Source organism: Dasypus novemcinctus, chromosome 26, assembly GCF_030445035.2.
Source record: "Dasypus novemcinctus isolate mDasNov1 chromosome 26, mDasNov1.1.hap2, whole genome shotgun sequence".
Lineage (NCBI taxonomy): Eukaryota > Metazoa > Chordata > Mammalia > Cingulata > Dasypodidae > Dasypus > Dasypus novemcinctus.
The window spans coordinates 30,614,916-30,641,281 of NC_080698.1; the positions used below are offsets into that span (position 1 = coordinate 30,614,916).

Here is a 26,366-nt window from a genome sequence, read left to right on the forward strand (position 1 = left end):
TGTGCAACATCACTAATGATGAGGGTAACGAAAATCAAAACTACAATGATACCATTTCATTCTATCAGAATGGCCACTATATTACTCAGCCAAAGGCATGCTGAGGCAAGATTTCAGAAATATGTTGGCTTTTATAAAGGGTATTTATTTGGGGTAGAGGCTTACAGTTACCAGGTCATAAAGCTTAAGTTACTTCCCTCACCCAAGTCTACTACCACATGTTGGGGCACGAAGGCTGCCGATTTCTGCCAAAAGTTTAGGCTGCTTGGGTTCCTCTTTCCAGGGCTGCATTTCTTTCCGGGCTCAGGTGCTGTGCTCACTCCAACAGGCCAGCTGTAGACTATCAGGCAAATGGCTCTCTCTCTCTCTCCCTGAGGCTTCTGCCATGTGTAAGAATCCGGCTCTATTCCTCTGTGTTCTTCTGTGTGTTCACTTCCTGGGCTCCAGCTCAAAACTCCAGCTTCAAAAGCTCCAACTCTGCCCTTCGCTATGCCTTTTATCTGTGAGTCCCCACCCACCAAGGGGCAGGAACTCAACACTCTACTGACATGACCCAATCAAAGCCCTCATCATAATTTAATCATACCCAGGTACAGACCAGTTTACAAACATAATCCAATATTTCATTTTGGAATTTATCAATAGTATGAAACTGCTACAGCCACTACTAAAAAGACAGAGAACTACAAGTGTTGGAGAGGTTGTGTACAGATAGGAATACTTATTCACTGTTGGTGGGAATGTAGAATGGCACAGCCACTGTGGAGGACTGTTTGGCAGTTTCTGAAGAAGTTGAATACAGATTTGCCACCTAACCCTGCAATATCACTACAGGGTATATAGGTTATTCATGATTGCCAAAAGTTGGGTAGCACCTTACAGTTAGTTACAAGGCCCTAAAGAGTCCAACTCAAGATTACTTCACCAAAGTCTGCTGCCATGTTTTGAAGCAAGATGGCAGGTGACATCTGCAAAGTTTCAGCCTTCCTCTTTCCTCTTAAGGCTCCGTGAGCCCACCTTCTTCCTATCTCAGCTGTAGGTTGGCATAGGGTTCAGCTGCTCTGCTCTCTTCAGCTGCAAACTATCAGGTGAATGGCTGGCTCACTTCTCTTCCTGGGGCCACAGGATCAAAGCTCTCTCCTCTTCAGTGTCTACGGAGCTCTCTCTTTCTTCTGCATATCTTCTATGTGTTTTCTTCTGTGTAAGTGTCCATTTATATTGCCCAAGAAGGAGACAGGGACTCAACCCTGAATTGCCCTAATGACATGGTCGAATCAAAGCCTTAATCTTGATTTAATGAAGTAAACATAAAGCCTTTGAATTTAATATAATCAAAGGGTATCACACCCAGAGAAAAAGACCAGTTTACAAACAAAATCTGTATCTTTTTTGGAATTCATAAATAATCTCAAACTGCCACAATGACTAAGAGAAAGGGGTGATATCAAGTTGGGGAAGACAAAAGATGAGAAATCTTTTGATTCCATTCATGCAACATCATTTGGTTGTCATAATGAATGCTGGGTCTTGAGCATTTAGGGGAAAAAAAGGTAGTAAAGACAAAAAAAAAATTCTCTAACTCACAAATATTATAACTATTAGTTTATTACAGTAGAGAAACATTTTAAGTGACAAATAGTCAATAGGTCTAGCCCTCTATTAATGCCAAAAGAACTAAATAGACTTGTTTGCTAGGAGCAAATTCATAATAACACTCAATGCCCTTATTTTCCCATGCCAACTGTAATTATATTTCATTAAAGTAGTTGCTATTTTAAAAAAACTTATTACACAAAGTACAGTAATCAAAACAGCAGGGCACTGGCACAAGAACAGACACATATACCAATGGATCACAATTGAGAGCTCAGAAATCTATCCTAATATTTTTTGGCCAACTTATTTTTGAGCTATCAAACTCCTTGAAGAAAATGTAGGGAAACATCTTCAGGACCTTGTGTTAGGCAATGCTTTCTTCAAAAGTACAAGCAATAAAAGAAAAAAGCAGAAAAATGGGACCTCATCAAAATTTAAAACTTTTGTGCATCAAAGGACTTCATCATGAAACTAAAACAACCCACACCATGGAAGAAAATATTTGGAAACCACATACCCAATAGGGGTTTAATATCCAGAACATAAAAAGAAACCCTGAGTAGCTGCCACAGCGGCACAGAGGAACCAGACACAGAGGCTGTTTATGGGGTGGGGTGGAGGTTTCACTATGCTGGATGATGATTTGAGGGCCAGCACTGGTTCCTCCTCATCTTTGTCCTCTAAACAGCGAACAGAAAAACAAAAATATCCCCAAGAAGAAGGAGAGTAAAGTCAGCATGAGCAAAAACTCCAAACTCCTCCTCTCCACCAGGGCCAAGAGGATTTAGAAGTAACTGGTGGACATCACTCTAGACTCTCCTCCTAACTGCAGTGCTGGTCCCAAAAGCAATAACATCTATGAATGGAGAGAATCATTCTAGGGTCTCCAAGATCCATGTATGTGGGTGGTGTTTTCTTCCTTGATATCACTTTCACACGAGAATAATCCCTTCCAAGCCTCCAAAGATTATGTTTTGGACTAGAATCTATCACTGTAATATTAAGAGTCAAGGAGTTATCTGCTTGGACATATTGAAAGATAACTGGAATACAGCACTAACCATTTCTAAAGTCCTCTTTTCTATCTGTTCACTTCTTACAGACTGTACTCCAGTTCTCTTAAAAACAAGCTACATACTTCTAGATGTTGAGTCATCTGTCTGACCTCATCTGTGCCTGCTGGACTCATTGAGTAATTGCCTCATAGTTGCCAGTTCCTTGGTGGGAAGTACTGCCACTCAGTATATGACCAACAGAGCAGAATGGCCAAATAGTAGACCAAGAGATAAGCTATATAAATTAGGTTTTCACAATTCTTATATTATTCATCTGTCACAGAAGAGAGCTGCTTTTGATTCTGAAGGGGTGGGGTAGGGTAAGAGTTGGTAAAGAGTAGGATTTTTCAGCAACATTCGGTTTTATTTCCCAAGATTTTGTTGTAACTTAAGGCACTTACTATAAATAGTAGACAGAACTAGTAATAGCCTCTTTTAAAACTGTCATTAGTTCTGCAATATTAGCTGAAATGTAGTATAGAAAACAATGTACATTTGGGTTCAGTTCCTTATAGTATGTAAATTTAAAACAGATTAATTTTGTACAGATTGCACACATGACCATTTATGTAAAGTCCTTCCAAGACTACACACTTTTTTGTTTAAAAAAAAAAAATTGGGATTCGTTTTCCCTTCTTGGGAGGGAACATTCCTGATATTTAACAGAGTTTTAAGAGACTGCCATCTCACGTATGTAAAATGAACACATGGCTATAGGACACCGTATAGGAAATGAGCCATTGTGTATTTTATTTTATATGTCAATCTACTTGATTGTGATAAAACTAAAGGTTTGAATCAGGCCTTGTGAAAACCTGAAGTGAAATACCTTAAGCTACTTAACTGTAAGGTGTAGAATAGAAGTTGCTCAATGGATTTGATTGTATGTTGTGGACTACTTAAGCCTGCATTTGTTACTGTGCTAATAAACAATATTAAAAGTATCCAAAAACAAAAAACAAAAACAGAAAATAAATCCTTCAACTTAACAAGAAGACAAACAATCCAATTTAAAAATGGGCAAAAGACTTTGACATGTCTCCAAAGAAGATATAAAAATGGCCCAAAGCACAAGAAACAATTTTCAATATCACTAGCCATTAGGGAATGCAAAAGGTATCTTTTCACACACATTAGAATGGCTACTATTTAAAAAATGGAATAAATTACAAGTGTTGAAGAGTATGTGGAGAAATAGGAACACTATACCATTGCTGGTAGGAATGTCATATGGTATAGCTCTGTGGAAGAAAGTTTGGCAATTCCTTAGAAAGTAAAGTATAAAATCACCATATGACCCAGCAATCTCACTTCTAGGTATATTCCCAAAAGAACTGAAAGCAGGAACTCAGATATTTACATACCAATGTTCGTAACTGCATTATTCACAACTGCCAAAAGATTGGAAGCAACCCAGGTTCCCATCAACCAATGAACAGACAAAACAAAATGTCATATAACCATGTGATGGAATATTAATCAGCCATAAAAATGAAGTTCTAATACATGTGACAACGTGGATGAAACCTGAAAACATAATGTGTGAAATAAGCCAGACACAAAAGAACAAATACATTGTATGCTCTCACTGATGATGAAATAATTAGGATAAGTAAATTCAGAGAGTCAGAATCTAGCATATGGTCACTAAGAAACAGCATGGGTTTAAGGGAGTAGGGAGTTAAGGCTTAAAAGGTACAGTTTCTACTTGGGATGATATAAAAATTTTGATAATGAATGGCGGTGATGGTACCACAACACTGTAAACATTATTAACGGCACGGAATTATATATTTGAATGTGGTTAAAAATGGAATTTTTAGGTTGTATATATGGTTTAATAGGATAGAAATTAAAAAATTAAAAATCCCCGTAACTGCGCAATACAAACAGCATATTCTAAGTGAAACCCTGGACTATAGTTAACTGTACGATTATAAAAATGTGCTTTTATCAATTATAGCAAATATAGCACACCAATTCAAATTGTTACTAATAGGGTGGTATATGGGAATCCTGTATTTTTTGCATGATTGCTCTATAACCCCAATTTCTCAAATAAAAAATATTATTTTCTAAATAAGGGAATCAAAGAATTTAAACAGATACTTCTCCAAAGATATATATATAAATGGCAAATTAGTATATGAAAAGATGCTGATTATTAGTAGTAGATGGCTGTAATTTTAAAAATGGACAATAACGAAGTTTTGGCAAGGATGTGAAGAAATTGGTACTCTCATGTATTGACAGAAGGAATGTAAAATGCTGTGGCAGCTGTGAGAAACAGACTGGCATTTCCTCAAAAGTTAAACAGGGAAGTGAGTGTGTGGCTCAAGCAGTTGGGAGCCTGCCTATCAACATGGGAGGCCCCAGGTATGGTTCCTAGTGCCTCCAAAAAAAAAAAAGAAGACAAGCACACAATGAACAGACACAGAGAGCAAATAGCAAGCACAAACAATAAGCGAAGTGGGGTGGGGAAAAATAAAATAAATCTTAAAAAAAAAAAAAAAGGTTAAATAGAGAGCCTGAGTCTCTCTGGGCCCTTGGCTCTAGCCTCTGGGTCTGGGATTGTTCAGGAGAGGGAGAGTACAATAAATTGAAATAACATGAATACGTAAAAAACAAAACAAAACAATTAATCCCTACTGATGTTTTTTTAGAAAGTATGAGAGAAAGAAACCAAAAAATCATATTGGTCATCACTGAAAATAGGGCACAAACCCTTTTTAAATTGTATTTCAAAGTAACCATATAAATATCTCTAGTCTATGATAGAAAATTCTCTTTATTAAAATCTCAACTAATACATTTAGAAGAAATACTATCATTAGAAATATCAATATTTTATAACCCTAAATTAACTAATTTAAATTAACTGATATAAGCACAATCATCAATAGGTGCTAAAACCTTCAGGAGAAAGAGTGATGGAGAATTTTACAGCGCCATTCCCTAAACCCACGAATAAATTTTAGCATCACTAAAAGTGGACCAATCAGCCACTGTGTGCCTTTGATGTGATATAATATGAAGTACACAGCACCACCATGAAGTATTCTTGCCCAAAAGCTGCATTTTAATCTCAGTGGTTGGAATTCTGTAAATTCCAATTTACAGAAAATAGAGGGACTAGAGGAAAAATTTTAATGACCACAAGGAAGCAATCAGACAAATCTATAATACAGGCATTCAAAAGGACAAATAACTAGGCTTTCTAACAAGTCAATATCATGGGACAGAAAGGAGTTTTCTAAGTTAATCCATGTTTAACTCAGGAAAATGTGAACAAGGACTGGATATTATATATTAAGAAATTATTTTCACTTTTGTTAGGTGAGATAACAGTGTGTGATTGGTTAAAAAAAATGTCCTTTTTCTCCTTTTTCTTGGAGATACCTAAAACGCTTTTAAGAGTGAAATGACACAATGTCAGCAATATACATTTTTTTTAAGGAGGTACTAGGCATCGAGCCCAGGAGCTTGTACATGGGAAGTAGGTGCTCAACCACTAAGCTACATCTGCTCCCCAATGAAGCTGGTTTTTACATTTGTTTGTTTGTTTTTAGGAGGTACTGGGAATCAAATCTGAGACCTCATATATGAGAAGCAGGCACTCAACCACTTGAGCTACATCCACTCCCAGCAATATACTTTAAAATACAAGAGTGGCAAGGAGAAAAAAAGAGATAAATAAGTGTGGAAAAACATTGATATTAGGTAATTTTGAAAACTTTAATAAAACGCTTCCAAAATTAATTTGACAAAATAAAAACAGCTCTGTAAAGGACAGAGAAATGTAGAATCATTTTCTGCTGGAATAATATAAGGAAAGGAACTGCAGAGGCAGCAGAATTTGAGTAGGGAGTGATCGGCAATCACCTATCAAAAAAAGAGCCATTCCAGGTAGAAAAAACAAAACTAAGAACAGTATCTTTTGAGAGACCAATGTGTTTTGAGAAAATGGCAAGTCATAAGAGTTGTACAAATGGTGGTAGTAGTAGAAGACAGGGTAGTAAAAGGGGCTGCTGAGGGCTTTGGATGGCAGACTAATGTTGGTAAAGGTTGGAATGCTTTTGGGTAAAGGAATAACTTGATCAAGGCAACACTATAGAAGGATTTATTAGAAGATGATAAATCGAATGGTGGCATGGAAGAAAAGATTAGAAGCAGGCAGGCATACAAATTAGATGAAACAAAACAATCAAGTCCAGACCTGTGATGGTTAGGCTCATGTGTCAACTTGGCCAGGTAATGATGCTCAATTGTTTGGTCAAGCAAGCACTGGCCTGATGGCTACTGTGAGGACATTTCATGAACTCAAATCATTAGTAAGTTGATTGCATCTATGACTGATTAAATACACAATTAAATAAGGAGAATGCCTTTATCAATGAGAGGTCCCATTCAATCAGTTGAAGGCCTTAAAAGGAAGTATGTTGATTTCACCAGTTGGAAGAGAGAATTTCCATTTCTATTTCAGACATCCAGCTTCTCTGGGGGAATTAACTGAAAACCTCCATCTGAGTTCCTGGTTTGTAGCCTGCCCCACAGAATTTGACCTTGTGTACCACTACCCGCCCAGAATTGTGAGAGACAATTTTATAAAATCTCATAATATTTACAGTATCTCTTATCAGTTCTATTTCCCTCTGACTAATACAAGACCTGAAATGAGGAATACCTAAAAAGAAATATCTAAAGAGAGAAATAATGGAAAAAGTAACTGGTTCCTATTTATAGAAGACAAACCAAAAACCAAAGACATACCATTTATCCAAAGTTACATTTTGTTGTCAGTGACATAAGGCCAGATTATATCTCTAAAACAAATAACACTATGATTCTTTACATAGAAGAATTACAATTTCAGAATTTTTTTTTATTGTAAGTCATTTTGAAGGTAAAAATTATAATTCAGGGGAGTGGATGTGGCATAAGCGGTTGTGCATCTGCTTCCCATATGGGAGGTCCCGGGTTCAGTCCCCGGTGCTTCCTAAAAACAAAACAAACAAGCATACAAATGAAAAAACCAACTCAGGAGAGCTGATGTGGCTCAGAGGTTCAGTGCTGGCTTCCCACATAAGAGGTCCCAGGTTCATTCCTAGTCCCTGTATCTCAAAAAAGTAAATATGGGAAGCGGACTTCGCCCAGTGGATAGGGCGTCCGCCTACTACATGGGAGGTCTGCGGTTCAAACCCCGGGCCTCCTTGACCCGTGTGGAGCTGGCCCATGCGCAGTGCTGATGCGCGGGAGTGCCCTACAACGCAGGGGTGTCCGCGCTAGGGAAGCCCCACGCGCAAGGAGTGCGCCCGGTAAGGAGAGCAGCCCAGCGCGAAAGAAAGTGCAGCCTGCCCAGGAATGACACCACCCACACGGAGTGCTGACACAGCAAGATGATGAAACAAGAAAAGAAACACAGACTGCCGTGCTGCTGACAACAGCAGAAGTGGGCAAAAAGAACACGCAGCAAATGGACACAAAGAACAGACAACCGGGGCAGGGCGGGGGAAGGGGAGAGAAATAAATAAATCTTTAAAAATAAATAAATAAATAAAATAAATCATAATTCACGTATATTTAACTATATTCAAACTGATTATGAAGATATTTACATGCATAGAAATATGAACCCAAGAACTATATACAAATTCTATCTAATTTTATAGGACAAAACATGCCAAATTTGTTTTCCCTTCTTCATCTGAGGTCCATGGATTCCCACAGATAGTATGAATGAGCTCAGGAGTTACATGAATTTTCCTGAAATTGTATGTAATATTTAGTATTTAATGCACATATGTGCATTTCTCTGCTGAGAAGGTCCTTAACTTTCATAACATTCTCAATAAGTCTGAAACTCACAAAAAAATTAAACAATACTGGTAAAACGTAAGCATCATTTTTAAGTTTAAAAAAAACACGAAATTGAGTTTTCAGTACTCTTTGAAATATGACAAAAAGGATTATAAACATAACACATATACCACTATATAAAGTTAAATTCAAGCTAGCTAATGAATTAATGAGCAGAATCATAACCAAATATTTAAAAGACTAATTTAAATCAATGTCCATTCCTTACTTGAATTGCTAATGTTTCTTGCTGCTGAAGGGCTTCTTCTTGGGCCTTTTCCAGTGCTGCTGAAAGTTCTTCTTTAGCTTTCATTTCACGACAGAGAGCAGCTTCCTGTGCCTCACTATCCTTTGCAGCATTGGCTTTGTGAAGATCAGTAAGTTCTCTTTAAAAAGTAGATTGATAATTTTTGTTTAAAATAAGTTAAAACAATATATACACAAGTTAATGAAGTTCCTATGTGGCACAGAAATCTATAGAATGAGGGAGAGTTTACAATATAATAAACACTGCCTGTAGTAAGAAAGAACTCTCTGTTGAACTTGTTTGACCAGTAGCTAGCTCATATTTAGATAAGTTTATAAATGTTAATAGTAATTAGATAATAGAAAAAGTACTTTATCAACATCCCATTTTGATAATCAATTATAAATGGACTGAATATTTGTTCATTTATTTACTTGTATGCACTATCAAGGGCTGCCTGAATACTTCGATTCTTTTCTTCACGTTCATCCATGTCTATTTGAAGTCGGCCAAGATCCTTCTCCTGACGTTCTACCACGGAATTTAGTTTTTTAATATTTTCTCTATGTTGTTTCTCAACCTCTTCTTTGCCATCAAGGACCTATGTTATTAAGACAGACAGAAATATTTTCCATTACTACCTGGCACTAATAATGCACATTATGATAATACCTGGTAAATTATGGTATTCCAGGAACCTCAAGTGTTATATTAAGAAAAAAAATCTTAACATTCATCTATTAAATAATACGAAAAATTCTTCTCACATGACATTACCCCATAAATCATCTAATATGCTTCATAAACCATGTCCAATTGTACATATAGGAAGTAATACCGATAGGAATAGTGAATAATGATTAATAGTCACCTGTTTTAAATGTTGTAACTCCTCTTCTAGCTCTTTAACTTTTTTGTTCAGTTTTATAATAATATTTTCATTTTCTTTGTCTTTAGCTCTTAATTTCTTAATGATATTAGAATTATGCAGCTGCTGTTTTGAAAGTTTCTCTCCTGGTAATGGCAAAAATATAAATTCAAATACTATGCAGCATTTCCTAAGAATCTTAATACAATCCTTTTTCTTTTTTTCTTTTAAGGAGGTACCAGGGATTGAACCTAACACCTCGTACGTGGGAAGCAGGTGCTCAACCACTGAATTACATATGCTCTCCCCTAAGAATCTAATAGAATGTGTATCTAACCAGTGACTTACAATGATAGAATTTTTACAAATCACAATTTTATAACCGCCAGTATAACAACTGATTTGGACAAGACTCATCAGTGTATGAGAAAATTACTGGATGACAGAATACTGGGGAACAGGATATTTACAGTCTTAAAAATCACTCCCGTGTATTACTTATTAATTACAAAGTGGGAAAAAAATGTGTTTCTACAATGGAGAACACTTTAGATGGATTATACAAGGCAGGGGACTACAAAACACAGCAAACCCCATGGTGTATGTTGGACTGTGGTTACAGTACAAATATGACAGTGTTCCCTCATGAACTATAACAAATACATAGTAATACATGGTGTAAATAATAGGGTGGTTTGTGGGGAAAATACACCAAATATAAGCTATGGACGACAGATAACAGTAGTATCACAACGATGTTCTTTTATCATTTGTAACAAATGTGTCACAACAATGTAAAGTGGTGGTGGTGTGATGAATAGGAATCTGTATGGTATGCATGACTGTTCTTTAAAAATTTGAAGAAAAAAAAAAGGTTAAAAATAAGTGCTTCTACAATGGAGAAATCTGGTAGTCACCACCTTAACCAAGCATTCAATTTTAGCATCACCAATTGTGGTATAGCCTGACATTTTGTAACTACTGATGAGAGGGAAATGGTAGGTACACATTATCACCTATTATATTTCTTACTGGGAATATTTCATGAGAATCACATCACAAAGGAACCTATAAATTCCTGAACATAGGACATTTTATAGGATAAATGGCCTAGAATTTATAAATATCATTGCTTCAGTGTCATGAAGAACAAAGACTTTCCTAGATTGTTAGAAAACTAAAAGGACCTAAGACCCAAATGCAATGTACAAACTCTGACTGGATCCTGGAAAGAAGCAGGGCAGGATGAATGATGAGCTATAAAGAATACTTTTAGAAACAACTGAGATAATTTGGAGACAAGAGGAATAAATGAAGTATATGCTAGATGACATTTCGGAATTAATGATGATTTTCTTAGGTAGGATTATAATGTGTTCGTGAAAGAGAAAATATTTGCCCTTGAGAGATGCAGACTGAAGAAGTTAAGGGGCAGTATGTTATGTATAACATACTTTTAAACAGTATGGCAAAAGGGTATATATGGAAGAGATGTGGCAAGATGTTAGGAGTTGATGGATCTAGGTAATGATATAATCAGGCATTCATTACACTGTGTGTTCAACTTTTCTGTGAGTTTGAAATTTTTCAAAATTAAAAAATTAAAAAATTAAAAATAATACTTGGTGAAAGAAGTATGTAAACACTCTCACCTGAAATCATTCCATATAAAGAGGTTCATTAAGGAAAAACAACTTCAGCCCATCCCTTGACTAAATTACTAAATTCTAAAAGTGACATTTAATATTAACATTTTTAATAATTAAAAAATTTACAAAACCATGCACTTAACCTTCCCCTAAGTCTCTAATGTTGCAACATAATGCAGGTACTGATTTCAAGATGTTCTGAAATGATAACGATTATCTGTGTTTTATGAACTCTTCCTTCACTGGTCTATTTTACTGCTTAGGTTTTATTTTATAATTATTTGTATAATTATATTTCTCTCTAAACTGTAAGCTTCTTAAAGACAGGGACTAGGTCATATTTATTACTAAATCAATCACAATATCTAGCTATTAAATGTAAAATAAATATTTGTTAAATAATATTTAAATTTGAAAACAACTTTTTCACAAAGTGACTGGTTCAATTGTTATCAAACTCTACACTTACTCTAGAAATTCATTTAATTTCAATGATTTAAGCACAGAAATGTTCATCCCACCAGTATCTGTAATATTAATATTTTATAAATAAATGTCCAACATTATGAAAATAGTAAAAGAAATTATGGAATATCCACATAATGGACATTAATGATAAATCATTTAATGGCATAAGCAAATGTAAAAAAAGGAGGATTGTAAATTATAGAGGTGATCTTGACTATGCTTAAAAATCCATTAAAGAGAGACCAAAAGAAAGCATGACAAAGAGTTAATACTTTCTATAAGATGGAATTATGCTCTATTTTCTCATTCTTCATATACTTTTTTGTAACTTCAAAAACTTCTGCAAGGGAGCAGGTGTAGCTCAAGCAGTTGAGCACCTGTTTCGCACATTACAAGGCACCGGGTTCAATCCCTGGTACCTTCAAAAAACAAATAACCAAAAAAAACCAACTCGGGGGAGCCAATGTAACTCGGTGGTTGAGTGACAGCATCCCACATGTGAGGTCCCAGGTTCAATCTCTGGACTGCCAGTACCAGAAAAACAAAAACACAACAGCAACAACAAAAAAAACTTCTGCACGTAGCAACTATTATTCTTATAACTCAAAAAACTTTAAGAGAAAGTAAAAAATTCATTTGACAACTTACTGCAAAACCTCCACTTCCCTAGCCTAATAAAGAAATTCATTGCCCATTCATAGTGATTTATCTCATGATACATCTTTAATTTCTATTACCCCGTTAATTATAAATCATTTCACAGACAAGAGTGCTTAATAATTGAAAAAATTTTAAATGAATATAATTTAAAAATTCACTATAAAATGCAAGAACAATACAATGATACCGTATATAGTACTCAAGGCAGGGATCAGATATTACCTGAACCCATAATTTATAATCTTTAATATCTTGGCTCAAATGATGGGCTTTTAAGAGGTTTCTTAGAGAACTCCAAAGTGCTGTCTATTCTTCAAGGAGTTATTTTTTTCACCTCCCTAGAAACAAAAAGCTACATACAGATATATCTGCCTCTATTCTTTTCACTCTCCATTCTTCTATAAACTGTCACCTATCATTTCTGAGTTTAAGTCCAAACCTTCCTTGCTTCCAATACCTCTTATTAGGAAGTAGTAGCCAGTCACGTCGCAAGTATTTTCCCTTACAATATTTTCCATAAGTAACTAAATGCATTAACTTTATGTACCTTCTTCCATTAACCCTTGGATCTGCTCATCTTTCTCTTTTAAAAGGTCTGCGGTTTCACTACTATTTAATCTAGTGGCAAGTTCTTCTTTTATACTTTTGATTTCCTGGAAAAAAAAAAAAAGATAACATTTATGAATACTATAAAGGATTACTTTCATTCTAGTTGTATTTTCCAATTTTTTCTATATTCAAATTGGCCATCAATAAATCACATTACCTGTAATAATCTATAAATTTTATTCAGCTAACCTGAGTTGATTACTTTGGCTAAGTAAGACAAGCTTTGAATGACATGCAAAACGTAAATTCAGATAGAAGCAGGTTTTAAAGTGGAAATATAAACGAGAAAAAATTAAGTTTCAAAACCATTCTCTACTGTCTCTACACATATATTCTACAGGTTAATTACATTGGGAATAATATTTCTCACTGCCTTTATTTTTCTCCTCTAGAACTCCTTGTACCTACTAGGGTGTTGTGAAATGGAAGGGAAAGCATGACTTTAAAAAAAGCTTAAATTTGCTTCAGTAAAGCAGAGATTTGGCAGAAAAACGTCAAGGTGCTATTCCTTTTTTTTTTTTTAAAGATTTATTTATTTTTTTCCCCATCCCTGGTCCCGCCCCCTCCCTGCTGTGTTTTGCTGTCTGTATCCATTCGCTGTGTGATTTTCTGTATCTATTTTTCTTTTTTGTTTTCTCTTCTCATTTCTCTCCTCTAGGATACAGAGGGATTCGATTCTGGGGACCTTTGATGTGGAGAGAGGTTCCCTGTCAATTGTGCCACCTCAGTTCCTGGCCTCTGCTGTACTTCACCGTGACTCTCCTCTTTGTCTCTCTTTTGTTGCATCATCATCTTGCTGCATGACTCACTTGCATGGGCACTGGCTCACCATGCAGGCACTCAAATGGACACTTGGCTCACCACAAGGGCACTTGTGCGAGTACTCGGCTCACCACACAGGCACACTTTCTCTTCTTCTTTTTCACAGAAGGTCCCAGGGATTGAACCTGGGTCCTCCCATATGGTAGGCAGAGGCCTTATCACTTGAACCACATCTGCTTCCCAAGGTGGTACATTTTTTAAAACTATAATGGTGATGTGAAAGTGTTCAGCAATTTAAACTCTGACTTTGAACTAAGCTCTATAACTAACAGCTAAAAACAACTAGTATTTATATTGAGTCTTTAAACAGTGTTTGTATTCATTTATTCTTGTTTTTGTACATTTAATTGAAAATATAAAAATAATTTAAAAACAAAAAGAAAATACAGTTGAATAAAAACATATATTTCTCAATTATATTTATTCTTCACAAGAATCCTATGAAGTTGTTATTATTCAACTGTACTAATAAGGAAATGAAGGCTCCGAAAGATCAAGTAACATATGAAGGTCAGAGAGCTAATAAGTGATCAAGTTATAACTTGAACCCAGATCTGTGAGTCACCAAAGGACATGCTCTGAACTATCCTTAATACTGCTGCCCATTTCAACTGTCAAAATTTCATCCATCTGTCAAGGTTCAATTAGAATGTCATAACTTTCATAAAAAATTCCTCAATTTCCCAGGTAAGAATTCATACTCTATGCTATCATTCCAAACTGCTTATTTATCTCTTATCTACAACTTATTTCATTCTACCTAGCACTATATATTGTTGGCATTACCTGACTCCCAAAACTACAAAAGTAAACTGCTCATTTAAGGTACTCTAATTGACCTTTGAATTTCCGATGGCTTTGGCAGGGGGTTTACACACAGCAGTACATATGTAACATGTTAAACTGTACTGGATCTCATTTTTTTTTCATGTATAGCTAAGAGTTTGGATCTATTTTAGGTCACAGTTCTACATGCACTCCTGAAAACAAGCACTACTTAAAATCTACTTTCTTGATTAAGCCTTTCTAGATGGAATACAATAGGGACAGAAAGAGGTTGGTTAGATAGTTTCAAGTTGTTAGTGTCTGAAGTGAAATAGCTAATTAAAGCAGTCAAGCAGATGGAAGTTTATGACATATTTCTTTTCTGTAAGAGTATACACAGAAAAATTATATGTAACACTAATTACTAATGGTGAAGAAGGGAAAACAACCTAATGGAACAAATGCTAAGAAACTGTTATTACTAATAGTTGGAATGCAGGCATAATTATTGTTGAGGAATGAATCATGTCTCCCACAATTGTCATGTTCAGTTCCCAACCCCTGCTTCTGTGGGTATAACCCCATACCCACAGAAACAGGACTTCTGAAGTTAAGGTGTGGGCAAACTGGGCAACCTGAATGAGGATGGGCCTTATTCTAATATGGGTGAAACCCTTATATGTATAGGAAATTGGACAGAGAGAGAGAAGCCATGGAGAGGAGCCAGATCTTGGAAGTTAACAGAGCCTGGAAGAGAAAGAAGACACTACCATATGCACTGCCATTTAACAGAAGAGCCAAGGAACCTCAAAGATTGCCGGCCAGCTATAAGACTCCAGGAGGAAGAAAGGCTTCTAGCCTCTTAAACTGTAAGCCAATAAATTCTTTTTCTTAAGCCAACCCATTGTATATTTGTTTTAGCAACCAGAAAACTAAAGTAATCACTAACCTCAGTTGGTTACCAATTTTTATAAAATCCAACTGTTCCAAATAAGAAGGATTAGCAGGATGTTTCCCAACCAGGAGTGATTTGCACCCCAGGAAACATTTGGCAAAATTTGCAGACATTTTTGATAATTACAACTGGGGTGGGAAGGTGGTTTGCTACTCGTATCCTGTGGGTAGAGGTCAAGGATGATGTTCAACATCCTACAATACAAAGAACAGTACCACACAGCATGGAATTACCCTGCCTAAAATGTCAATAGTGCCAAGGTTGAGAAATCCACATTAGGGTAAATAAACATCATGCCTCCAAAAAGAGTTACCAACCCTTGGAAATTCATACCTTAAAATAACTTTGGCTTGAAGAGGCAGGGAAATAGTGTATGAAAGTAATTATAAACTCTTTGATTTATATAGTCCTGTTTGGATTTAAGTATTATGGACCCTGATGGAATTAATATTTATGAAAATTATCCTCATAATACTTGCAAGAACTCATACATAAAGTATAAAAACTAGTATCTATTCACATTTTTTAAAGTAGCAAAAGCTACAATTTCAAATGCATTGAAAGATCTACTACCTAAGTATTAATATATATACAGTATTCTTTTAATCTTTAATCTCATTTCTCTGTTTCTTTTACCAAATATTATGAATGCATTTCTCAAAAGCCTATGTCTTTATGGAGTTTAATCAGTATTACTATAAAATTCCATTACCTTTTTAGCAGCATCTCTTTCTTTGCAGGCTAGCTGAGCTTTCTTTTCTGCTTCTGCAATTCTCTGAGTAAACTCGTCTTTCAAGGAAGAAATGCTACTGTTTTCTTCTTTCACTCTGAACATTTCACTAAATTAAAAATAATGTTTAAGAATAAGGAGACCGTTTATATATTTCAAAATGTTATCTTCTAAAAGAAGATAACACATACACACCTTATTAAAATAGGTTAATTTAAGGTCTATTAACTTTTAAGAGAAAAATTACCTGCTTAATTTACTTAGCACATCTCAAAGAAAGCCCAGTTTAAAGTGAAAAGGTCATCACTGTTTGATAATGCAAAAATAACAAAAAGTGAATGAAGTTTTTCATTTCTGAAGGTTTAAAATGATTTTACAATTATTTTGGCTTAGAAAAACATGTTTGAATCTTTTTGCGTCACATTTTCCCAATTATCTCCTTAAAGCAGAGTAATAACTCAGTAATTTTTAAAAACAGTATCAGTTTCTTTAAACACATTTACTTAAAATTTCTAATACTAAAAGATTACTAATAATTGAGGTTTTTTCCCAAAACAACTTTCTTTCATGCCAAAGGTAATCTGATAAAGATAATCTGAGTAGCAAAACAATTTCTAAGTAAAGTAAGAAATGAAATGTTATAGAAGATATTTTAATTTCAAAAACATTCTTTAATAACAAAGTATATGGATAGGGCTCTACAAAATGTGTAAAAACAATTATTGGCATTTGTAAAATACTTACTCTTTCAGATTATCATAGGCTTCTTCTAGAAGTGCTTTCTCTTTACTAAGAGACAATAACTGAGTTTCTCTTTTTTCTAGTTTCTCATTCAGAAATTCAACTGTCTGGATAAACACATATGAAAGTCAAAACATTTAACATTAGAAGACCACTTTTACCTGCAGGTGATGAGTTGTAAAGGTAATCCAATCACTATAATAAATACAAGAGCATTATCTCATAAAAAGAATTTTAAAAGTATTGGGAACACAGTAGATGCAGAACAACAAAAACTCAGACAAATCTAGTAGTAGGAGTATAAAGTCATATAACCACATAGTGGGTGGGAGTATAAATTATTACAACTACTTTGGGAAACAATTAGGCAAAATCTAGTTGAAGATCTATATACTCTTTGATGTAGAAAATTCCACTTCTAAGTATACCATAGAGAGGGAAATTCGTGTACATGTAGTCTACGTTATATATACAAGAACATGAATAATAACTTTTTATAAAAGCAATAACCTGGGAACAGCTTGAGTATCCACCACAAGAGGAAGAGAGAGAATGTGATCAAGAAAGGTCAAAAAGGGGGCATCAAAGCCTCTGGTAATATTCTGTCTTAGTGGGGTAGTAGGTATGCAGACATCTTTTTAAATCTATATTATTCTTTAAGTCAAATATACTATGTACTTTTTTAGTATTATTTTTTAAAAAATAAAATTTTAGAAATCCTACAGGCATGTAATTTTATAACTTTCAGAATATATTAGTATGAAGCTATGCAAAAAATAATGCTTAGTATATCTTACTCCTAAGCTTCTGCTGAAGCAGTGAAGAACTTGTATGAGGGAAGGAAGGGTGTATTTCGGACTCAAAAAATTAAGTCTTACCTGAGTTAATTCTGAGATTATTTTAGAAATTGCTTACCTCCTTAAGTACACTGAAAATAGTTCAAACATACTTTACTGATAGTAATTAGTGTTGGTTTCTAGGAATGCAAATTGCATGTCATTTTGTTTGTAAATGATATTAAACCTAGGTAACAGAACCTGGCTCTTTTTTATATTAAATAATTCAATACATGGCACTTACAGGACATTTCTTCAAGACATCCTATAGCTCAGAGGGGTCTATTAAAGATGCCAGATCCAACTCAATTTCTATATCTAAAAATCATAGGAAAAAACCAAAACTGTGACTTAATGTTAACTGAAAACTTTATGCCACTTTCCTTTTTTTTTCATTATTATGTAAAAATATGTCATTCCTAACCAATGTCTTTGTTCTCTGGATACTTCCCTTTCTCATTTATGTAAGATAGCTATCAGTAGTAGATATCAAAAACAGTATAAAGAGAAAACAAACTGAAGCAATTAATAAAAACAGAAAAACATTAGTAATAAATCTAAAGGCTAAGTTCCCATTTAGAATTTGCTACCAATAATGTGAACACGAAAAAAAATTCTGAAGCATAGAGATTGAGAGGTGATGAGTTTTTGTTTGTGTTTTTGAATTTTATTATTATTATTGGAATAATTAAAATGCCGTAATAATGATTGAATTGAGTGCACAGCTATATAATCATACCAAATACCACTGAATGTACACTTTGGATGGATTGTTTGCTTTATTAATATGTATCAATAAAATTGATCTGTTTAAAAAAATTCTGATATAAAATAAATTACATGACATTTAGATTTGTTTTAACACCTCTATCTACAAAGGAGTTGAAGATATGTTAAAATAAGACAGTACTTAGTAAACTGACATGCTCATTAGCATGAGAGAAATTTTAAGGTGATAATGGTTCAAGAATAAAGAAATTTGTTAATTATTTTATATTTAGTTATCCTGAAATATCAACATTCTACCATAGTTCCCTTGGAGAAATTTCAAATAATTTAATACCAGTAGCTCTTCAATCTTAAGGTCCTCAATGCCACACTGAAATGGCAAAATGATTTTTTATCAGTACAAGTCCTTAAGTCCTTATGCAAAACTGAAAATATTTTTAAAACAAATAATTTTATCTCTGAAAAGCATATCTTAAAATCCCCTTCCATCTTTTAGAATTACCTTGCAGACATCTTCCTTCTCAGAAAGTGTTTCTGGCTGACTTTCAGCAGTTTCACATTGTTCAGGCACTTTGTTCACAACAGCATGCCCTTCGCTTATTGGTGGAGGAGAAACCAAAACATCAGGCTGTTCACAGTTAACAGGAGTTGCACTTCGTCCACTTTCTTCCATTTCTGTTTCCTCAGAGGGTATAATTAATGTTTCATTTACTTCTTTTTCAGATTTCCCTTCAACAGACTCAACTATTTTAGTCTTTGGAGTTGAAGGATTAACTATAATAGGTACTAATGTATATCCCTTGCCTGACAATTCATCATCTGAGTTGATTTCGCTTACACTTCGGCTATCTAGTGACTGTACACTAAATGAGTCTATTCTTTCAAAAGCATCAGAGGAGCAGCAACTCTCAGTGAGCTTTTGGAAATCATCTAAACGATTATATTCAGGACAAGCAGATGCAGAGAGAAGCTGAAAAGATGTCTGCATCAAGTGAAGACTTGATTTTGAATCTGTAGCCTCTTGTCTCGAACTTGCTGAGCTCTCACTTATCACACTTTCATGATCTAAAACTTCAATGTCACTAGTGGTAGAAGTACCTGAGGAGAAGGTACTAACAGGAGGAGAAGGTGTATTGCTCTGTCTGTCTTCATGCTTTTGTTCCTTAGGTTCCAAAGCCATATCCTTTGTTTCTGCTGTGAGTGGCTGTGTAGATATAGAAGATATACTTTCTGTAGCTTCTTTCACATTACTTACACTTTCAGATATTTTCAAATGTCCAGTGAGCACTTTCATATCAGATTCTTTATTAACAGTTTCTTCATGCTTGCCTTCAGTTTTAGATGATGGAGTCTCTACTGCCAGAGTTTCCCCTAATTCACAAAGAGAAGAATCTTTTACTTTTGACTCAGTTATTTCAGTTCTTGACTGTTCAGTGTGCAAGGATTCCTGTAAAGTACTTTTCACTTCTTCTTCTGGTCGCTGTGATTTAGCCGGAGGTTTTGATACCACTGGACTCTTTTGAATGGCTGGGACATCCACTGCAGAGAGAAAGGCACTGAAGAAATTTTCAGATTCATCTACCACAGTCCTCCGAACTGGCTTTGTAATTGCTTTAGGAGAAGCTATCGGTGGACTCTGAGGTTCAGTGTTTGATTTTAACACCCAGGTTGAAGTATCCCATCCTCCACTAACAGGGGAATTTATTCCTTTGACAAAAAAGAAATATTAAAAAAAGAAAAAACATACATATTACATTAATATTCCAATTATGATTATAATACTCATATAGATATAATTATATAAGAAACAAAACCGAAGGAATACAGCCTGTAATTTGTACCTGTTAAACTCCTTGTTTACTACATAATTAGTCCGTGGGTTACTTTTGGGCCTTAAAGGGGAAAACCAGTGTGAATATGCCTAAGAGGAACTAGAAACAAAGGTAGAAGACCCAACCTTGTCTGGCCTAAAAAGCAAGTATGATATCCCCTCTCTTAAAAAATTAAGAGAAAAAAATATATATACCTACTATATATATTAAATTTAAATTACATATGGTTCACCTCATAGTAACTGGTATTATCCTCACTTTCAGGTCATACACAGCCCTGCAAAATGACCATACCTTCTATTCAGTAATATCAACAATAAAACATAATTACAGGGGAATGGATGTGGCTCAACCAATTGAGCTCCTGTCTACCATAAAGGAGGTCCAGGGTTCGATGCCCAGGACATCCTGGCAAGGGCAAGCTGGCCCATGAAGAATGCCAGCGCATGCAGGAATGCCAGGCCACGTGGGAATGCTACCCCCCACAGGAGTGCCGCCCTGTATGGTAATGCCACCCAGCGTGCAAAAGCCACCCCACGCAGGAGTGCTGGCTCATGCAGACAGCTGGCACAGCAAGATGACGCAACAAGAGACAAAGAGGAGAAAAGATAAGAAGACAGAGCAGAACAGGGAGTTGAGGTGACACAAGAGAGTAATCGACTCTCTCCCACTCCAGAAGGTCCCAGATCGGTTCCTGGGTTCCTCATTCCACCTAATGAGAATACAAGCAGACAGTAGAACCCACATCAAACAGACACAGAAAGCAGACAACAGGGGGAATGGGGGTAAGAAATAAATAAATCTAAAGAAAAACCACACCAAAAACATAATTATAAGCTAAAAAGAGGACAACACTCAAAAACTGAAACCAAAATACTGATGACAAATGTATTTCTCCAACAATCACATTAAATTGATAGGAACAGTAACTTCTAAAGAACAAATTAATTTTCATCCACTTAATGACAAGTCCATCTCCCAAGTTCCACTCTCCAAATCCATTCTAACAAAGTTTTGCTCTCTCCTTAAATTGCAAATTGCATCAGAGGTTGATATGAATTTCAGAAATGTACATATCTTTAGAATGATTACTTTTTGATATAAATAGTTTAAACGAGAATCTAAAAAAGCACAAGAGAAAATAAGTATCTCTAAAAAAGGTAATTATAGCAGTCACTGAAATAGATATTACTAAAGAAACCTGATGATAAATAAAAACAGCATATTCACTAAAATATTAAAAGCATTTCTTTTTTTATAAAAATTCCTTCCTTTCCTAAATTCAATTAGAATTATCTAAGCAGAATTACCACAAATCCTGCACAATTAGAAATCAGGAGAGAGAACACAAGTAACTAAAATCTATCAAATCTACTCTTTAATATGACTTCAGAGATGATCAGTATAAAAGGTATTGTAGGAAACTTCAATTTAGGGATACAGCTTTATGTCTGTCTGTGCAGCATATGAAAACAATGGGGAAAAAAAAGAGAAAAGCAAAATGAAAGATGCAAATGAACAAGAAAGATTAGGTCTCCTGATGACAGTTTAATTTATTAAGTCATTTTAATGAATAACCAGAGTCAAATTTGCTCCTTGGAGAATGTTTTATACAAACCTCAGGGCTATCTGATAGCCAATTAAATTATTACATTCTGAAGACTGTCATCTTGGAAGAATTTCAATCTAAAACAAAGTAAGATGATCAATAAACATTTATGACACTTCAGGAAAATCTGAGTCTATTTTGGATAACCTGGTCTTGTTGTTTTGTTTTTTTTTTAAATAAATTATGTAGCGTAATTCAAACCCCAGGTTTCAGAAAACAAGCATTCCTTTTTTTTTTTTTTTTTCAGGAGGTACCCAGGATCAAACCCCGACCTGGTACATGAGAAGCAGGAGCTCAACCACTTGAGCTACATCTGCTCCCCAACAAGCATTCTTTTATTTAAAACTTATATCCTGACTCCTCTAAAGTTCAGTGAAGCTCAATGGGCACGGAAGCTTTGAGAAAGGAAATTAAGCTACTCCCCTCAACGTCTTACAATATCTTGTAAAAATCACGACATGCACACATGGACCAAAATTCCTTAAAACAAGTTACCTCAATTTAGGCCGTGACTTTTCACCGATGTAAAATTAAAAACAGAAACCAGAATGATGGAGTAGCAAAGAATAATTTACTTTTTCACACAAAGCTTCACACCCCCAAAACTTCTGCAGATCTTTACCCCACACACTAGAATGTCAAACTGTTCCCTATAATTACAGTCAAAAGCAATTGAATCTGAGAGTGAAATGCTACTATTCCAAAATAAAATGATAGAAACCAAAAATTGGGGGCCAGTTTCCACGAGTATAATACCTCAGACATATTCAGCCCCTTACCTGCCGTGTGTGACCTAGACTGTCATTTAGCCTTTCTGAGCCTCGTTATCCTCTTAGTAAAACAAGGATAATAATAAATCTAACCTAAGAGCTATTTTGAAGATGAAAAAAAAAAAAGAAAGCACAGTATGCGCTACCAAGCACGAAGTGCTCACTAAATGTTAGGTATCATTCTTCCCTTGCCTGTTGATTTACATACTTTAGTTCTTGACTCTAAACACTGCCCGAAGCGCTCAAAGTCCGCGAGTTTAATTCAAAGGTTGTGCCAAGAGACAGCTTGGGGACAGGACCAACAAATCAGTCCCGTCCGCAGTCGGCAAAACCTGCACCCAGTCCCAGAACCAAAGGTAAGGAAGAACCTGGGACTGGATTTTCTCTCAGGAAAAAAGCCAAGGCTGACTTAGAGACGAAGCATTCGGGAACTGTCCGAAGAGAAATTCCTTCCTCAGAACTCAAAACGCGGACGGATCCCCATCTTAGACCACTTAACATGTTTGCCTCCGAGACCCTGCTCCTCCCGCTCTTCCCTTCCTTACCCGGCTCTCCGTAAGGAATGGTCTCGGCCCAGACGCTCGGCTCCTCTTCCTGGATGTCTAGGACCCTGTCGATAGACTTTTGGGCCTGAGAAAGAGCCTGCTTGGCGAAGCTGGAAAGCTGCGAGGCGTTGAACCAACTCATCTCCCCTCCTCACCCGGCAGTGGCGGCCGGCAGCTAGAAGTGGGAAGGCCTCAGGCCCGGGGAAGGGTGCAGCGGAACGGCCTCGCCCCCTTCTCCACTAGACTGACCCTGTCAGCGGGTAGCCATGACCCGGACAGCCTTCCCCTAGTAGGGGATGTTACCCTCAACCCTTCCCACAGAGCTGACACGAAAGGCCGGCGCGCGCATGCGCCGTCTTCTTCCACGTACACAACAACCGTATCCGGGAGCCCAGAGGTTCCGTCGATAGACGGAGAGGTAGGAGACGTTGACGTCACATCCGGGGCACCAGGGTTGCCCTTAGTTACCGGGAAACGCAGATCGCCGGCGGACAGCAAGGAACAAGCAAAGGAGGCGACACCAGTTGACAGCAAGGGTGATTCGAGGAATTAACGAGTTTTCCTGTGGGCTTCTTCCCAGGAAAAAACCCACGTGTTAAAAGCTAGTGCCCTGCCAGCAGTAATTACAAAGGGAAGTTTGGGTCTTCCTTACTTTCTCTTGTTTCAAATATTTGATCAGTTCTGTGCTAACTTGGCCTTAAGGAGGGACCATGGTTTAGATTTGCCTGAAACGACGAGATTATTTAAAAAGCTTGACCTAGCCCACCGGACGGAAGTAGAAATCCGTATTCCTCAAGTAATGGTGTCTGCAGATCATACATGGACATTCTTTCCAAAAAACTGGAACTCGTACGTAGTGGACAAAGCAAAAGTTCCACCTCACGATACTGGGGCAAACACCGCCCCAGTGAAAACAAAAACCTTGCGGAGTATTAATACTAAAACGGTTTCCCTATTAATATGCATTGTACATATTACTTAAAATACAAATTTTTCTGTGTGCAATATCTCCAAACATTTGGCTACATTAAATATCTTAAATTGGTGGACTTCCTAATCCAGTCGGAAGCTACGTTTGGTTCGGTCCCCATTATGTTAAATATAAAATCCTACCAGCATCTAAAAGCCAAATTTCTAGCTTCATTTAATAAATCTTAATACCCACATGAGGTCAGTTGGTGTGGCTGCCTCTTTTAACTAATAATCTTCACTCATTTGTAACACACTCCGACTTATTTTATCACACCCTTCCTGCTGTGGTTATTTGCCTTAATGTCTGTTCCCCATGGGCATTTTGGGTATTTTACTCCACTGCAAGGCACAACACCATAAAAGATTTTTGCTTTTAAAAAAATTTAGTTAAATCCCACCCTTAAAGTTAAGATCATCTGCCAAGAACTGCATCTAACTTGAGTAAAAATTTGCATGTTGAAATTCTTACACTTTAGTAATCTATACAAGTAATACTAAAGTACTTTCAAGCAGGTCAGCTAAGTAGTCTGAGGAGGTAGTTTGGGGGCAGATTAGGGTTAGAATGCCTGTTCCAAGACTTTTAATTGTATAGCTTTGGGTAAATGACCTAAACCTTCTAAAACTATTTATCGAGCTCTCAAATGATATCACATTCTCAGAAACCTACTTTGAGAATTATTATATAGCACCTGTATAGAAGAGGTACTAAATGTTAGTTCCTTCACTTTCATAAATTTAACCTGAATCTATAATTTTTAATTAAATCATATAAATTTATCTTATATGATCTTCGAATGAAACAAATTATCAATATGGAACTAGAAATAATAATAAATGAAAACCCACTGATTCATAAGCACAAAGTTCTTAAATAGAAAAGCTGCCACATAAATCAGAAAGAGTGTGAACAGGTGCTACACATTCTCGCTTGAAGACACTGGAACCCAATTTTTAGTACTTAGGCTTAACTTTGTTTTAACCCTAGTCCTTTAGGGGAAGAAAGGAATTTTAAGAGACATTAATTTTTAAAATGTTATTCCACTTTCATTAGATTATTTTGTCAAAGCAAGTCAAATTAAGTCAGCAGATTTTCCTATAGAAATCACAGAAGTCTCAAATCAGGTGCAATAAAAATTGGGGGTTGTAATTCTACACACTTAAAAAGTATTCAAACATTACTATAGAACTACTTAATAATTAATAATTTAAAATTTTTCAGTAAAAAAAGTAGACAATATATGACTTTATTAATAAATAGTGTGAAAGCATCAGTTATAACTATTAAATTATTTTAAACATCCATGTCTTGGCTTTAATATTGTGCATACTGGCCTCTATGGCACCGCAAATAAACACATGAAAATATTTCCCATTTCCATGCATAGGAATTCAGCTATAATCCCATTTACAAATTATTATGCACAAGGTAACCCTTTGCAATAATTAATATTCATTTGGACAGCCACAATTAAATGAATATTAAATCAAGCAACAAATACCCTATGTTCAATATGTTCTAGATGTCAAACAGGATATAATATTTAATGTTATTTAAAATGTAATTTTCTTATTTTCCTTAAAGGAATACCTTTTGTGTATGTGCATACTCAACTGAAAGTTGAGGAATGCATTCTTTGATCATAATAACAAAATTCATACATAAGATGGTGTTTGCCTTCTTTTCTAAGAGCAGCAATACATTTGCTCATCATCTTTTTCTCCAGGCATCATTTTGCATATTACTAAAGAAATTGCTTACAAGCACCAACCCCAAAATCTGTCTTCAAGGGAACATTATAAAGTTAAAAAAGAGTGGTGCTTTATATTTTTTAAAAAGTCAAATTTCAGCAGCACTAATGCTAAAAGTGACTCAAATTTCTTAGCATCCACAAAGTGATATTTCCATGAGTTTTCTAGTATGTGCAGATTTATTTTCCTTAAGAAGTAAAATGAAGTTTGAACAGTACAGTCTGTGGGGTGGTGACATCAGCAACTGCCAGTTCTTGCCCATCAACGAGTCCCAATTCTAAAAATGGAAAAAGTATAATTAAT

General features: G+C 35.7%; 2 protein-coding genes and 1 pseudogene across 4 annotated transcripts in view; 1 reads left to right on the top strand and 2 right to left on the bottom strand.

The window, feature by feature from the left end:
- TMF1 (TATA element modulatory factor 1) overlaps positions 1-23,754 on the bottom strand; it is a 49,550-nt gene extending 25,796 nt beyond the window's left edge. The window contains exons 1-8 of the mRNA XM_004483329.5: positions 23,343-23,754; positions 19,089-20,293; positions 17,025-17,128; positions 16,263-16,389; positions 12,947-13,052; positions 9,626-9,768; positions 9,189-9,355; positions 8,737-8,893 (exon numbers count right to left, since the gene is read on the bottom strand). Coding sequence (XP_004483386.1) covers positions 8,737-8,893; positions 9,189-9,355; positions 9,626-9,768; positions 12,947-13,052; positions 16,263-16,389; positions 17,025-17,128; positions 19,089-20,293; positions 23,343-23,484 — 2,151 coding nt within the window. The 5' untranslated portion in view covers positions 23,485-23,754. The remainder of the gene's footprint in view (positions 1-8,736; positions 8,894-9,188; positions 9,356-9,625; positions 9,769-12,946; positions 13,053-16,262; positions 16,390-17,024; positions 17,129-19,088; positions 20,294-23,342) is intronic.
- LOC139437682 (ubiquitin-conjugating enzyme E2 E1 pseudogene) lies at positions 2,225-2,760 on the top strand (annotated as a pseudogene).
- Positions 23,755-25,542: 1,788 nt separating the features above from the next.
- UBA3 (ubiquitin like modifier activating enzyme 3) overlaps positions 25,543-26,366 on the bottom strand; it is a 31,806-nt gene continuing 30,982 nt past the window's right edge. For all 3 annotated transcript variants that reach the window (XM_071212155.1, XM_071212156.1, XM_004483336.5), the window contains one exon: positions 25,543-26,340. In XM_071212155.1, coding sequence (XP_071068256.1) covers positions 26,252-26,340 — 89 coding nt within the window. In that variant the 3' untranslated portion in view covers positions 25,543-26,251. The remainder of the gene's footprint in view (positions 26,341-26,366) is intronic.